Source organism: Populus euphratica, unplaced genomic scaffold, assembly GCF_000495115.2.
Source record: "Populus euphratica unplaced genomic scaffold, PopEup_1.0 scaffold448.1, whole genome shotgun sequence".
Taxonomy (NCBI): Eukaryota; Viridiplantae; Streptophyta; class Magnoliopsida; order Malpighiales; family Salicaceae; genus Populus; species Populus euphratica.
In genome coordinates this window covers 112,598-127,072 of record NW_011500031.1, presented here as the reverse complement: position 1 = coordinate 127,072, position 14,475 = coordinate 112,598, and the positions used below count along the sequence as shown (strand labels likewise).

General features: G+C 35.2%; 2 protein-coding genes and 1 long non-coding RNA gene across 6 annotated transcripts; 2 read left to right on the top strand and 1 right to left on the bottom strand.

Moving 5' to 3' along the window:
• The first annotated feature begins 892 nt into the window (after window positions 1–892).
• On the top strand, window positions 893–5,242 carry LOC105142474 (mediator of RNA polymerase II transcription subunit 4-like). Of its 3 annotated transcripts, XR_845565.1 has the most exons (3): window positions 893–2,150; window positions 4,732–4,935; window positions 5,102–5,242. XR_845565.1 is itself a non-coding variant. In XM_011050123.1 (2 exons), exon 1 carries the CDS (start codon window positions 915–917, stop codon window positions 2,109–2,111), a length of 1,197 nt encoding a protein of 398 aa, XP_011048425.1. In that variant the 5' UTR covers window positions 893–914; the 3' UTR covers window positions 2,112–2,150; window positions 4,244–4,611. The 3 variants fall into 3 exon arrangements, 2 of the variants coding, with proteins under 2 accessions (XP_011048425.1, XP_011048424.1); XM_011050123.1 differs by lacking the exons at window positions 4,732–4,935; window positions 5,102–5,242 and adding an exon at window positions 4,244–4,611; XM_011050122.1 differs by lacking the exons at window positions 4,732–4,935; window positions 5,102–5,242 and adding an exon at window positions 4,162–4,611.
• Window positions 5,243–5,935: 693 nt separating this feature from the next.
• Window positions 5,936–7,890, top strand: LOC105142470 (60S ribosomal protein L4-like). Of its 2 annotated transcripts, none has more exons than XM_011050117.1 (2): window positions 5,936–7,116; window positions 7,560–7,890. In XM_011050117.1, the coding sequence occupies exons 1-2, from the start codon at window positions 6,007–6,009 to the stop codon at window positions 7,671–7,673; spliced, it is 1,224 nt and encodes a 407-aa protein (XP_011048419.1). In that variant the 5' UTR covers window positions 5,936–6,006; the 3' UTR covers window positions 7,674–7,890. The 2 variants fall into 2 exon arrangements, with proteins under 2 accessions (XP_011048419.1, XP_011048418.1); XM_011050116.1 differs by having other exon boundaries at window positions 5,936–7,152.
• A 597-nt stretch (window positions 7,891–8,487) lies between these two features.
• Window positions 8,488–9,899, bottom strand: LOC105142469 (uncharacterized). The gene is made up of 2 exons (XR_845564.1): window positions 9,308–9,899; window positions 8,488–9,273 (listed from the first exon to the last, which is right to left on the bottom strand). It is a non-coding gene; the product is annotated as an uncharacterized LOC105142469 (long non-coding RNA).
• Between the last annotated feature and the right edge of the window lie 4,576 nt (window positions 9,900–14,475).

Genomic DNA, 14,475 nt, shown 5'->3' with positions numbered 1-14,475 from the left:
TTACATTTTAAATCATTATAATTTTTAAATTTAAAAAAGAAAATGAATCTATATTATTACATATAATAACTCAAAACATCCACCAACAACATATTAATTTAATAAAATTTCTCTAATTAGGTGTAGTTTTTCAATTTTCTCGATAAATAATGATTATAGTTTCATCTAGATTTATAACCTTGTGATTTTTTTAGAAAATTTTCTATCTTTGTACCTTAAGTTTGAATTTTTATAAACACATTTATTATTCCTATAATATTTTACTTGTTTGCTAGACTTGTAGGGTGTTCAATAAATTTAGAGATTAGCCATAATACATATATATGGACCCAAATACTTGAATTATAAAAAAATATAATATTTAAATCTAAATCAAAACCTAATTTAGTTTTTTTAATCAAATTATTTAATCATTATAAAGTTTGCTCTCCTCGATAACATTCAAAATTCCCAATATTTTTGCAAGTGAAAAAGTTATTAGTTTGAAAACTCTAAAAACATCCCAAATTGAAGCTAGCAAGTTACTGTTGATAGAACCTTCATTTTTAAATCTTTATTAAAAACTTGTTGGGTGACAGGAGTGTGTAAAGCTTCTTGTTTTTGGCATGCTAAGTGTTTTTCTGGTACTTTTGTTTCTTATTTTCTCCTTTCATGAATTAATTTTGCATAATTAGTTGGGATTGTGCAGAGTAATTCTTAGAGGGAGGAACATTCCAAAACGAATGTGCACTGATATTTCATTTTCCATGACATTGTTATCCAGGAGAAGCCCTCTCCAGTTACATATTGTTGAAATATATGGTAAAGGTGGAACTAGGGAGTGTTTGGATTCGAAAACGTTAAAGTTGAGTTCCCTACTGGTTAAGGAATTGATTCAAGTGGATGTAAAAAAAAGGAAGAACTATTCTTCAAAAATGCATCAGCACCAAATTGTACAATCGCCGGCCAGATTAGGCCTAACAAACCCAACTTCTCCTTCTCTCCCAGTCCAAACCCCAAATCCTCCTCCTCCCAAATTCCCCAACCCTCAACCACCGCAGCACCACCACCCGTCCGCCACCACCACCACCACTACCACCACCTCCTTAGCTCTCCTTTCTCTCCTCCCACCTCTCCCCAGAGCCCAATCTCTCCTCCTCCAAATGGCTTATTTAGCCACCAAACTCTTCGAACTCTCCCCTAACCGTCCCCACTGGCTTTCCGCCTATCGCGGAACACTCCCAACTTTTCTTCCGTCACAATCCCAATCACTGGACGAACCCACTCCTTCTTCTACCAAAGAAATTATCTCCCTCTTTACTTCCCTTCAAACCCAACTCTTCGAATCCGTCGCCGAACTTCAGGAAATCCTTGATCTCCAAGATTCCAAGCAAAGGGTTTCCCAGGAAATCAAATCTAAAGACTCTGCGCTTCTTAATTTTGCTAATAAATTGAAAGAAGCTGAGAGAGTTCTTGATATTTTAGTTGATGATTATGCTGATTATCGCCGCCGCCGCCCTATCCCTCCTAATGAAGATGAAGAAAATGCTACTAACACCACTACTGTTGCTTCTCAATTGAAGTTATCTGATATTTTGTCATATGCGCATCGTATTAGTTATACTACATTTGCTCCGCCGGAATTTGGTGCTGGACAGGCGCCATTGCGTGGGGCGCTACCTCCTGCTCCTCAGGAAGAGCAAATGAGAGCTTCCCAGTTGTATAATTTTGCTCATCTTGATGTTGGGTTGCCTAAAGATGTTGAAACCAAGGAGAAGACAATTGAGGCAATTATTGAGCCACAACACGAAGCTAATCCGCTTGAGAATTTGGCAGGCCTGTTTCCTCCTAATATTTCTGTTCCGGCAGGGTGGAAACCTGGGATGCCTGTGGTTTTGCCAACAGATTTACCAGTGCCGCCACCTGGATGGAAGCCTGGGGATCCAGTGTCATTGGACTCTATTCCATTGCCTAGAGCTGTGGAACAGAAGTTGCCACCTATTGCTCCTCAAGGATTGCATAAGCCACCAGAGACTATACAGGTTCGGCACGTGGAGCTGGATATTCCGGATCAGGATGATGATAGTAGTGATTATAGTAGTGATGTGGAAAGCTCTGATGATGAGGATTGAGAGAGTGATGGTCCAGAATAATGGATTGTTCTGATAAAGGTAAGTGTACTTGCTCTTAAGAGCAAATTGAAATTATTGAGTTACGTGTGATGTTCCTAGATTCCAATGTACAAGTAAGATTCAATTTTAATGATATTTTGTTTGTCTAATGTGAAAATCCCATGATTCTTTTACCATTTGTTTCGTTACTACATATGGTTCGCAAGTTGCAGTAAGTCGAAAAGGTTACTGTGTTCACAAGTGCTTCAAAGATTATAACTCTTGATAAGATGTCACTTTATGATGCTGTGGTATTCAATTATTCATCACAGAAAGTACTTTTGTGCAAGAAAGAAAATAATTTATCAATATATAGAATCAGGTTTGGAAAGAAGAGTGATGATTAGAAGGATAGATTAAATTCATGTAAGCTGTGACTACGTGGGACAAGTTATCTCATACAGCAGACATGCATGAAGAATCCTTCTACTTCCATTGGCTGACAGACTAGCTTGGCAATTAGGTAAAAGAGCTTACAATCAATGGGGATGAGAATTGATTTATTTCTTGAAAGACATGTTATAGAACTTACTATTTTGACATAGAAGGATTAACGCAGGGTATGAAGATGTGACTTTAATGAATAAGAAGAGAGGGCAGCAGGTTGAAGACTTTTTTAAGTTGTTCCCTTGATCCATCCGCCGTGAGGGATTGATTCCCTTTTTTTCCTCTTCGTTCTTGAGCATGATGGATGAAACGGTTGATTATCCATCCTAGTGGTTATTTAGAAGTTTCTATAACTATTAAGTGGTTTGTTATTAAATGTTGCATTTTAATAGCATAAATGTCAAAAGATGGCTGATGCCAATACTAAGATTAGCACCTGGTGGGTGGGGGAGCACCAAGGATTCAATTCATTTTCTGTTCTTTTGTTTATTTATTTACAATTGAGATGGCTAAGGATCCGATTCTAATAAAAATTGAATAGATAAAAAAAAATGAAAGAAACTGCGATAAAAGATATGAGTTCATCTTTTATCAATCATTTAGGCCAGTGCTATCAGAGATTAATTATCACAGTTATTATTATAAATGAAGGATGATAATTCTTAGGTCACGAGGAAGCTGTAGGTGAGAAATTTCACTTTCAAAAAGAGATGGAGAAACTGGGATTTTCTGTTTGAGCTTCATGCCTCTCTACATGTTTTAATGATAAGTTGTAGAGATACAAGTACAACCTGATGGATATTCAGAACCTTTTTGCTAACTATGTTTGGTTTGGATGGATGCCATGAAAGGTGTAAAATGTTTCAAAACTTCTCAATATGATTTCTATTATTTTCCTGGATTTGTGCTGCTGGCTCCATGTCGTTGGTTTGGCATTGTTGGTTTTGCAAATTATCATAACAGAAACCTTTTGCACAGGCTTTTAAATGATGGAATCCCATAGAATGGGGCTCAAACTCAAATTTTGTGGAGCTAATAAATGTTATACAAACAGATGCGCACTATCATAGACAAAAAAATACCAAGATCTCTCAATTTATGATCCAGGAGTTTGCTTGAAGTATGTATGTAGAAGCTCGCACAATGATTAATCACCAGTTCTGAATATGTTTTAAAATTCCTATTGCCTGTACATGTTTTTTTAGCTCTGTATTCTTAAGAGATCTTGACCTTTCTGTGTCAACTAGATAATCAAAAGCATGCTTATGCTTTTGATCGTAAATTTTGTTGTTCATATGGAAGCTTGGAACTGTGATTGACTTTTGACTAAAAGTTGCGTCACTTTCCTTTTCTTTCCTTCCTATTCTATTTTTTCTCATTGTAGTTCTTTGATTTTGTTGTTACAGTTTGTAGCCAAGAGAATTATTAGGAAAATGAGTAGAACCTAGAGGACATGTTTTGACATGTTCTGTGGTTCTGGAGGAAAGAAAATTTTTGTGTAGTTGTGCTATTTTTTCCATGATATGGTGTGTTATGATGCTAAGAATATTGGATAATTGCCAAACATTGGGAATTATTGGATAATTCTTTTTCTCTTTGCATTGTTATGTTGTATTGTTTACAGGGTATTTTGGTGGTGTTTCCTCAGCTTTTGTTCTGCATATTGGATAACTGGAGCTCTATTTTGTTTGTGCCTTTATTTACAGACATCTTATATTCTTATCTTAACAAAGGGAAAAAAGAAAAGGAACATGACTTCTGTCTCAAATCCATGCAAGTTTCTGAGTGGGATGATATGCTCATATTCACAATCTGATATGCAATTGTCTATGATACCCATCATCAACGATCCATTTCTGTTGCTGGTCTGGAGTCGAAGGAGTGGTCCTAAACTATGTTAGTATATGATTCTACTGGTGGATCAATTCCTGATAGTTGCTTCAAGGGAATGGAAGTGGTTCTACTTTTTTGGCTTTCTGAATTTTAAAATTGCTGTGTTCCTTTGTTCTTTTGGATGGGAAAATTGCAACTTATTCTTCTAACTCTAATGAGTACTCGCTGGATGTTTGATGAACTGAGCAATATGTAGGTAACTCTAACAAGCTAACCTCTGTTTTTGGTGTGTATACTTTGTGCTTCCCCGTGTGAGTTCTAAATACACTGTGTATATGTAATTCCCTTTGGTGATTTGCAGATTCTGTTATCGATGAACCTTGCTATTAACTCGTGGAGGCTAGAGGCCTGATTTTGAGCCAATTGTAAGGATTAACATTCTTTTGGAGTATCATTCTGGAAAAGCTCAGTATGATCATGCTCTTAGCAGCAAGCATGTGATGATCATACGATGGAGTTAAACATCTTATGCGACAAATTTCCTAACGCCATGGAGTTAAACATCGTACGTGACAAATTCCCTAATGCCAAATAAGTGTCTGGGGATTGCTTTTACAAGGAAACACGTCACTGTCTTGGATAAATTGGCAGTTTTATTAGTTATATAATTCTCAGTGACCATTTCATCTCGAAAAAACATATATGCTGAGTTTTCTCCTCCTACTTTCAAGGGACAACGTTGACAGGTGACAGCACCGTTCAGAAATCTATGAAAGTCATTGTAGGGTGATACGAAAAGAAAATAACAAGTTGAAGGCATATGCACCAATACAAATGACAGAAGTTCGAAGGTCACTTGATCACTCAAAATGGTTTTTATATATTTTTAAATAGTTTTGGTATGATAATATTAAAAATAATTTTTTAAAAAAATATTGTTTTAATATATTTTTAAACTAAAAATACTTTAAACTATCATCATTATTGTAACCTCAAACAAGACTAAATTATAAAAATAATAATACATGTCCTATTAGATGAGTTTCTAAAATTTTAGTTGGTTTTAATAGTAGCTTTTTAATTGTAACATGAGGTTTAATTATACTTGCTCATACTAGCCATAAGCCAAAAATTAAATCAAATTAAAAATAGAAAAAAAAGAAAAAAATAGCATTACTTACAATATAAAAACCAATTTAAATCCCATAATCAATCCTCATATTTTGAATTCAACCTTATTCTTACATATTTATACTCTTACAGGATTCACACACACACACACACACACACATATATATATATAATAGTAGACCTAACTGTTTAAATGTAGAAGCTCTATTACGCATATGGTTACCAAATTATAATTTTTGGTAACTAAATATTTATTTTGTCCAATAATCGATATGCAAGTATTATAATAATCTTTATATCAGAAAACCCGCGTAAATCCTACACAAGCAAGGCCTAAACAAGGCCTATCCGCCCACTAGAATACCGTTATTCCATAAACCAAACACGCAAAAGCAAAAGCCGAACCCTAAAAAATCCCCTATATATTGAACTCTAAACGCATCTCAAGCACTCTCGCACACCTAAACCCTACTGCCCCTCCGCTTCTCTCCCCTTCTACAACCAAATGGCCGCCGCCGCACGCCCCCTGGTCTCCGTTCAAACGCTCCCCTGCCTCAACGACATGGTCACGGATTCGGCTGCCACCGTGGCTCTCCCCGATGTCATGAAGGCCTCGATCCGACCAGACATCGTCAACTACGTCCACTCAAACATCTCCAAGAATAGCCGCCAGCCTTATGCCGTCTCCAAGAAAGCCGGTCACCAGACCTCAGCCGAATCATGGGGTACTGGTCGTGCCGTTTCTCGTATTCCCCGTGTTCCTGGTGGTGGAACTCACCGTGCTGGTCAGGGAGCTTACGGAAACATGTGCCGTGGTGGAGGCATGTTTGCTCCCACCAAGATCTGGCGCCGCTGGCATAGGAAGATTAATGTGAACCAAAAGAGATACGCTGTCGTTTCAGCTATTGCTGCATCTGCTATACCCTCTCTGGTGATGGCACGTGGTCACCGCGTGGAGTCAGTCCCCGAGATGCCTTTGATTATCTCCGACTCAGCTGAGAGCATTGAAAAGACATCTACTGCTATTAAGGTGCTTAAGGAGATCGGCGCTTTTCCAGATGCTGAGAAGGCTAAGGATTCTCACGCTATCCGGCCTGGAAAGGGGAAAATGAGGAACAGGAGGTATATATCTCGCAAGGGACCCCTGATTGTGTATGGAACCGAAGGTGCTAAGATGGTTAAGGCCTTCCGTAATATTCCAGGAGTTGAGGTTGCTAACGTTGAGAGGTTGAACTTGTTGAAGTTGGCTCCTGGTGGTCATCTTGGAAGGTTTGTGATCTGGACGAAATCAGCTATTGAGAAGCTTGATTCAATTTATGGTTCATTTGAGAAGTGTTCAGAGAAGAAGAAGGGGTATGTGCTACCTAGGTCCAAGATGGTCAATGCTGATTTGGCTAGGATCATCAACTCTGATGAGGTTCAGAGTGTTGTGAAGCCAATCAAGAAGGAAGTTAAGAGGGCTACTTTGAAGAAGAACCCATTGAAGAACTTGAATGTGATGTTGAAATTGAACCCATATGCTAAGACTGCTAGGAGGATGGCTCTTTTGGCCGAGGCAGAGCGTGTGAAGTCTAAGAAGGAGAAGCTCGACAAGAAGAGGAAGCCTGTCTCAAAGGTATCTGTTACATCCAAGAGGAAGCCTGTCTCAAAGGTATCTGTTCTTACATCCTTTTTTTTTATGTTGGTATATTGTGAAATTATTAGTTGGTTGCTTTGATGCTGTTAATGTGAAGAATTAGGCATATTGTTGAAGACTTCAATATTTGTATGGCAGTATTATGTTCATTTTGCAGTGTTTTTTTATCTGTTTGAGCTATATACCTTTTGTTTCTTTCTTATCTTTAAGAATCCTTCCATCATATTTATGTATTCTTTAGATCAAATGTTATTTTATTATTTTAGCCTTGTATTTTACTTCTATTATTTGTTATTGTTATTACTCCCTCCAAGTCCATATCTTTATGCTTCAGGGATGCTATAGTAGGCATTTTTTATGACATATCTGAAATGTTGTTACTTGTTTATTAACAAGTTGTATTTTCTTACGAAATCTATCAGGAGGAGCTAGCCGCTGCCAAGGCTGCAGGAAAGGCATGGTACAAGACAATGATCTCAGACAGCGATTACACAGAGTTTGAGAATTTCACAAAGTGGCTTGGTGTCTCTCAGTAATAGTTATGTTTTTAGAGAAGAGTTTTGTTCATCTACTCGATTCTGTTATCAACTTTTGTTTGTTTTTTGTTGTTGGACATGGATGAGATTTGTTGGGAATTGGATTTTTGGTATTTCAATACCGGTCTTTCATTCCCGCTCTTGCTCTATTTTGCTAGCTCAAAGAGTTTCTATTGCAATCAGAATTGGAATGGAACATTTTATGACTTTTGTGTGTGTTCATTGCGTTGCTTGCTCCAGTGTTCTGTATTTTGTGTGTGTTCATTGCGTTGCTTGCTCCGGTGTTACAGCCTTTTCTAATGCTCATTAAGCAGCAGCCATGTCGATGCCTCATGCTATTATGCATAACTTGTACGGATGCAGAGATCTGTCTGATTTTCCCCACGTCTTGGTTAAAAAATTGACTTGAATTTACATTATGACGGGACTGGTATCAGGATGTTGTTCAAAGCGAGATTTTTTATGGGACTTGAATTGCTTGTTTATTTCCACAGGCTTTGACAAAATTTTAAAGCTGTCTGATGTATAATGTGATGGAATTTGAGGTATCTGTCCGGTCTCTCTTCATTTGAACTTGAAAATTGTTTGCTTGAGATCAAGTTAAATGGATCCTGCCTCCAAGGTCTATCAACTTAAATTGTTTGCATGAGTCAATGAATGTCTTGCAACCTTTTAGTTGATGAGGGGTTTCGAGGTCAATTTTTTGGATGTTTGAGACCATGGATGTGTTTTATGAGCTACTTAGGGTTTTTTTGGGTTTTTCTGGGTTGAAATATGGTTGGAATGAGTTTTTTTGGTAGCTTGTTGGATCTACTCTCGAGTTTAGAAGTATGTTTATTAAATAACAACACGAGAAAATGATACAAGCCAGAAGAGTATGCATCGAGGAGCACAGAGGAGTAACACGACTGCTTAAATACAAATGTTCTACAAGCTCAACCAAACTCCAAAGAGACATGGCACCAGGATGAATTAATTTAAGCACTCTATACGAAAGATAGCTCTACTTAAGGAGGGGGCATAGGAGGAGACCCGGGGGTCTCTGTTTGGAGCAGGGAGAGAAAGGAGTTGGCTTAAAGCAATGGGAAGGCAGACGGGACTCGCTTGAGGGAGGAGCTTGCAGCTTTCTTGGGGGCCGGGAGCTGCTTTAGCAAATAATAGTAAATAGGGCTGGTTCTACAGGTAGGGTATTCTGTATCATCTGGTTTCGAGGGACTTAATTTTTATCCAATTTGTCTGGGATGAGCAAAGTCTGATACGGTTTGATCGGAGCTAGGAGTGGAGATAGATGAAGGGTTCATTTAATCCTTTAATTTGGCCTGCTCTCCACTCGGTTCTTCTAGGGTTTTCATGCCACGAGAATGCCATAAGCCAGGAGGAAAATCCCTGTGATATGGTGCGAGAAACTGTCTGTAGCCTTCTCACTCTCAGTTCACTAAATGATGCAGCATTGAGAACTCTCAGGGGGGTCTCTTTCTGGAAGGAATACCCCAGTTGATCATACAGCCTTCAATTTTTGTAGTTCCTTCCCACTGTACTACTGTGAGCCTTCACCAGGCCTGTGTAAGAACAACAGTCTTAAACCATCCTCAATCTTAATGTGCAAACAGTCTTAAACCATCCTCAATCTTAATGCGCAAAACGTAATCCTCGACAGATTCATCTTTCCTGCAAACTCTTCATATATCATCTTAATTCAAATCTGTGGCTTTAACAGAGAGCGTTGAGGCACCCACCATGCTCCTCTTTTTGCTCATTAATTATAAAAAAATTAGAAAATAAAATAAAAAAACAAGCATTAGAGAGCAGACAGTGGAGTTAGTGAGCAACTTACCAAGGAAATCCTGTAAGAACCATTGATGTTAGGGGCTCTTTTCCCCTGTATGGCCACATCCAAGCAGGAAAAAGAAAAAGGAAGAAAAGAAAAATAGCCTGGTCTCTGCAATCTCTGTATCTGATATGTAATGAATTCGTTGAATTTTAGATAAGCCAAGCCCATTTTAACTCTTTTCTTCCTTAACCATCAAGCCCAAGCCCATTTTAAATTTTTTCACTTAACAATCAAGCCCAAGCCCATTTATATTATGACCCTGAGACTCTGCATCAAAACCTCAACGCGATGGCAAATATGAAGTGGACAGTTTCTGATGCTCAAAACCCAGCCGACACCTCAATTGGGGGCCATTTGCAACTGACGCTACGTTAACATGGTAGTTTTATCAAAACAATGTCGTTTTAATTCTTATACGTATAGGTTATTCATTAGAGAATGAATTTATAGATAAAAAACCATTAATAAAATTAAAGTTATTTTAGACCTTCAATTTTAGCCTCCATCCCTTTGTAATCTGATAGAGTTAAAGTCAGGTCATTTTTTTATGTTTTTTTGTATTTTGCATATAAATATAATGAATGATTTAAATATCTTAAGCATCAATGATTTTATAAATGAATAAAATATTCATTTGGCTATATATTTTCCATGAAGGAAGAAGATATTTTGAGGAAGAAGTGGGGTACAAGAGAGAATAAAGCAGTAGAGTGGGATGAAAAAGTAAAGAGGCATTATATATTTAGGTGTATGTACTGTGTAGCCGGAATTAGTAGCATCAAAGATGTTCCTTAGACTTTGCACTTTTCGGCTAAATTCTCTGACCATACTGTAAATTATACACCAAGAAGCTGATTCCATCAGTCCATTAATTTATGCCCACCTTACTAGAAAGCATACACATGAACTATATGCAGACTACTATTTTCTTTCCCGATACAGCCATTCATGCTCCACTTCTGCTCTTATGGTTGAGTTCATCCAAGTTTAAATGGCTAGAGTTTCTAGCCATCTTGGTGCGCACCATCCTTGACTTGCTGTCTAATAACAACGTGTGAGGCTTAACCCTTGATATATTTTAAGATTTCAAGGAGTTAAGAGTGCATAGTTTAGGGATATTTGGAATAGTTATTCTTTAAAGTTCTTTTCTTGTCAAAGCAAAACATAATTTCATAAATTAGTAAAATAATGGTGCAACCATTGTGCCAAATGATCTCCCACTAGCATGCACTTGCACACCTTCAAACCATCTAGTGGTGTTGCTGGCGCTCATAGATTTTCCATGCCAAGCAAAGAAATTTCATGCCATTGGTCACTTCCTTCCACAAATCATCTCAAAAGGCACTGAGCAGCCACTCACCTTTCTATTAATAGCATAATAAAGCATTATAATCAAAGACAAGAAACAATATCTTTATTTATAATATTTATTTATCTAACTAATGTGTATAAATATCTTGAGTTATTAAGTATGTTGATAAGATTCAACCACCACAAATTTATTAAAGATATTAAACAATTCATTCAAGAACATCAATCATAACATAGTATAAGAAATCATAATTCATTACCACACAAGATCATTCACAATTAATCAGAGCCAGTTCATTTATACACATATTCTATGAACCTTTATTTTTCAAGAACATCAATCATAACATAGTATAAAAAATCATAATTCATTACCACACAAGACCATTCATAATTAATCAGAGCCAATTCATTTAAACACATATTCTATGAACCTTTATTCTATTTCTCTTCTCTTTATATTATATTTCTTATATATTTATTGATTTATACATAAAAAATACCTAGTTTTGATATAGAACCTGGTTTTGGAGGAACAATCAAGTTCAAAGATAAAGCTTACACATTTTAATCCAAGATGCACTCATGGGAAGCACAATCATCAAAAGCTCAATCCAATCCTAAAATTTTCACTTCATTCCCTTTAGAGCTTTTTTTTTTAAATTCAATATAACTTCTAATAATTAAATAGCAAATAAAATCTAAATGTCAAATTCACTTCTTCTTCTTTTTTTTTACTTATCTTAGGGCTTGAAGTATATTTGCAAAATATTTTCATTTTATAGAAATTCAAGACAATAACATTAGAAAAAAGTTATGAAAGAAAACATACATTCGAGCTAGAGAGAAATTCAAAGAGAAGACGAGAGGGAAACATACATGGAGAAACACCTAAGAGGAAAAAAATATAGATAAAAAAGAAGAAGCAAAGTAACAAAAAATATCCGTACATTAAAAAAAAAAAACTAGCATCCTCTTTTTTCTCATCTCTTCCACAAAATTGTCACCATCTTTTCCACTAAGCTAACCACCATTGTTTAGCTTAACGCTATCACCAAGACAACAACCTTCTCTCATAGACCAACTTTAGCCTATAACAACTCGATCTTCTCTCAAATAAAAGCCATTGAACTAGTATAGCCTAGCATCCCTTCTCCCATTTATGTAAATTTGTAATTTTATCAAAATTCTAGCAGTCAGTCACCATGATATTCCCTTATAAACCGAGTGTCCTAATCTGCTCCCAATATGTCTAAAAACCAAGTCATTATATCTACATAGGTAAAATATAGTATGATTTTATTATTTATGATATGAGTAATATGCAATATTTTATTTATTTCTAGACAAAAAGATTTTATATACTTTGATCACAAGCAAAGCTTAGACATTATAGCATCAACCTAGGCAAGACTTAAATTCTTCTAAGAAAGCAAGGACAAATACAAACTTGAGATACAAAGCTTAACTCAAAATTATCGTCACCACCTGCAACATCAGAAGATGAAAGTGAGAGTGATTTATCATATTATAATGATGAGAGTGATTCATCAAATCTTTTGCAATTGTATAAGAGAAAGAGGTGGTCGGGGTAGAGGAAAAAGGGGTCTAAAGGTTTTGTTTTTTGTTTTAAACTTAATGGTAATTTTTTAATTTTAATAATATAAGGGGTTTTTTAGTAATTAATTGAGATATAATAACCATCATGTAAATAATCAGGTAATTTTTGTTGATTTTTTTGGGCGCCCCAAGTAAAGGATGTAAAGTGTTACTTGCGCATCAAAGTTTAGGATGTAAACTAATACCCGCGTATCAAAATTTAGGATGTAAACTGTAATTTTTTAAAATTTGATAAACAAGTGCAATTTTAACTGAACAATAAGATGCTAGGAGTAATTTTTCAAAAAATAAATGGCAAGATACCTTCGTATAATTTTTCAAAAAATAAATGGCAAGATACCTTCGTATTTTGTCAATGAAAAGGGAGAGAAAAGAGGAAAGAGAAGAAAGAAAGCTTATTGGAGCTCAATCATCACACTGCCATGTACATTAATCGATGAGAAAAACATTAGTGCGCTTTCAAGACCGTGATAGAAGGTGGTGTTTGACTATTAGATGATGTTGTATATTTTGTCTGAATGGCTTAAGCAACTTTATTCGTTAGTGCATACATAACATATGCTAGCTATTTATTTTTTATAATACATTATATCTACAAAAAGATCAAATTGTCCCTAATCTCAATAAACATTAGTAGAGGAATAAAAGCCAAGTATAAAAGACAAAATCTCTTATGCAAAGAAGCTTTCATTTATTTTATTTTTATCTCAAGTGTATTTAAGTGATTTTATTGTGTACAAAAGTTACCTTTTTTTATTAATATTTATAAAAGGACCAAAATGCTCTTTAGTTACAAGGATAATTTAAAAAAAAAATGAGTAAAAGACCTAAAAAGTCCTACAAGAAATTTTTAATTTTTTTAATTCCAAGAGCATTGAACTTATTTCACTATAAAAAAATAAAAATATCTATATAGCTTTTATATGTTACTTCAATAGTTTTGGCTTCTCAAGTTATTTTAGTTATTGCATTGTTTTAAAAAATATTAAAAAAAAACATGTATATCTCTAATTAAATCTAACAATAACCAATGATTCCATGTATAAAGATAATTTTACTCTTTAATATTAAAAAAAAAAGTTGATTTGTTGCTCTGTGAAAAGGTAAAATTGAGTTCTGAGTGTGGATTACCATAGTAAATCCCCTTGCTTTCCGTTAAAAAATCCTTAACTAACTAAATCATGGGATTAGAAGTAAACTCCAGCAATGATTGGCCTGTCGGTTTTTTTTTTTTTTCCTTTTCTTTTCTTTTTTTTGGCATTTACATTTATTTGCTTGGCGCCTAGCATGATGGTGTATGAAGAGAAAAAAAATCAACACTAGCGACAACCAATGAAAGATTAGAGGAGTGGGCCTTAAGTAGCAGGCCCACAAATTAATACATAGACAGCTGGCATTTTAGGTAGTTAACGACGTGTACGGATATCGCCCTCTCGAACCTAAGACACAACATGCAAATTGCAAATTTAATAATGGATCATATGTTCAGCTGACTCCCACTAACCTTTTTTTTTACTCTAGCCCAGTGAAAAGGGCACCCCGTTTTCCGTTTTTTTTCTTAAAAAAAAAAAACCTTAAAAACCGTACCATCCCTATCCGTCAAAGCTGGTCGGTAATATTTTTAAAAATATTCTTTAATTTGCATTAGTACATGAAAAACATAAAATATATGTAAAAAATATTCATAAGGTGTTTTTTAAAATAAAAATAATTTTAAAAATACCATAAAATGCATGTTGAACCGTAATAAAATATAGTATTAAGGAGTGTGATAGCAGATATAATTTAAAGTATTTTTTATTTAAAAATATATTAAAATAATATTTTTTTATTTTTTAAAAATTATTTTTAAATAATAGTATATCAAAATAATTTTAAATCATAAAAATTAATTATAAATAAAAAATTAAAAAATATAATTTTCATCATATTTCTAAATATATGTTAATTTTATAAATAAAATCAGTCTATAATAAGAAGGATGGAAGGTAAAGATAAATAAACGAGGGGAGAGGACCATTCGGTGGTTGGACAGGAGAG

What these genes read in the sequence shown, in the direction of transcription:
- LOC105142474 (XM_011050123.1), top strand. Translation starts at nt 915, where the DNA reads ATGCATCAGCACCAAATTGTACAATCGCCGGCCAGATTAGGCCTAACA.
- LOC105142470 (XM_011050116.1), top strand. Translation starts at nt 6,007, where the DNA reads ATGGCCGCCGCCGCACGCCCCCTGGTCTCCGTTCAAACGCTCCCCTGC. An exon ending in AGAGGAAGCCTGTCTCAAAG is followed by an intron (nt 7,153 to 7,559) that starts GTATCTGTTCTT and finishes GAAATCTATCAG; the next exon opens with GAGGAGCTAGCCGCTGCCAA.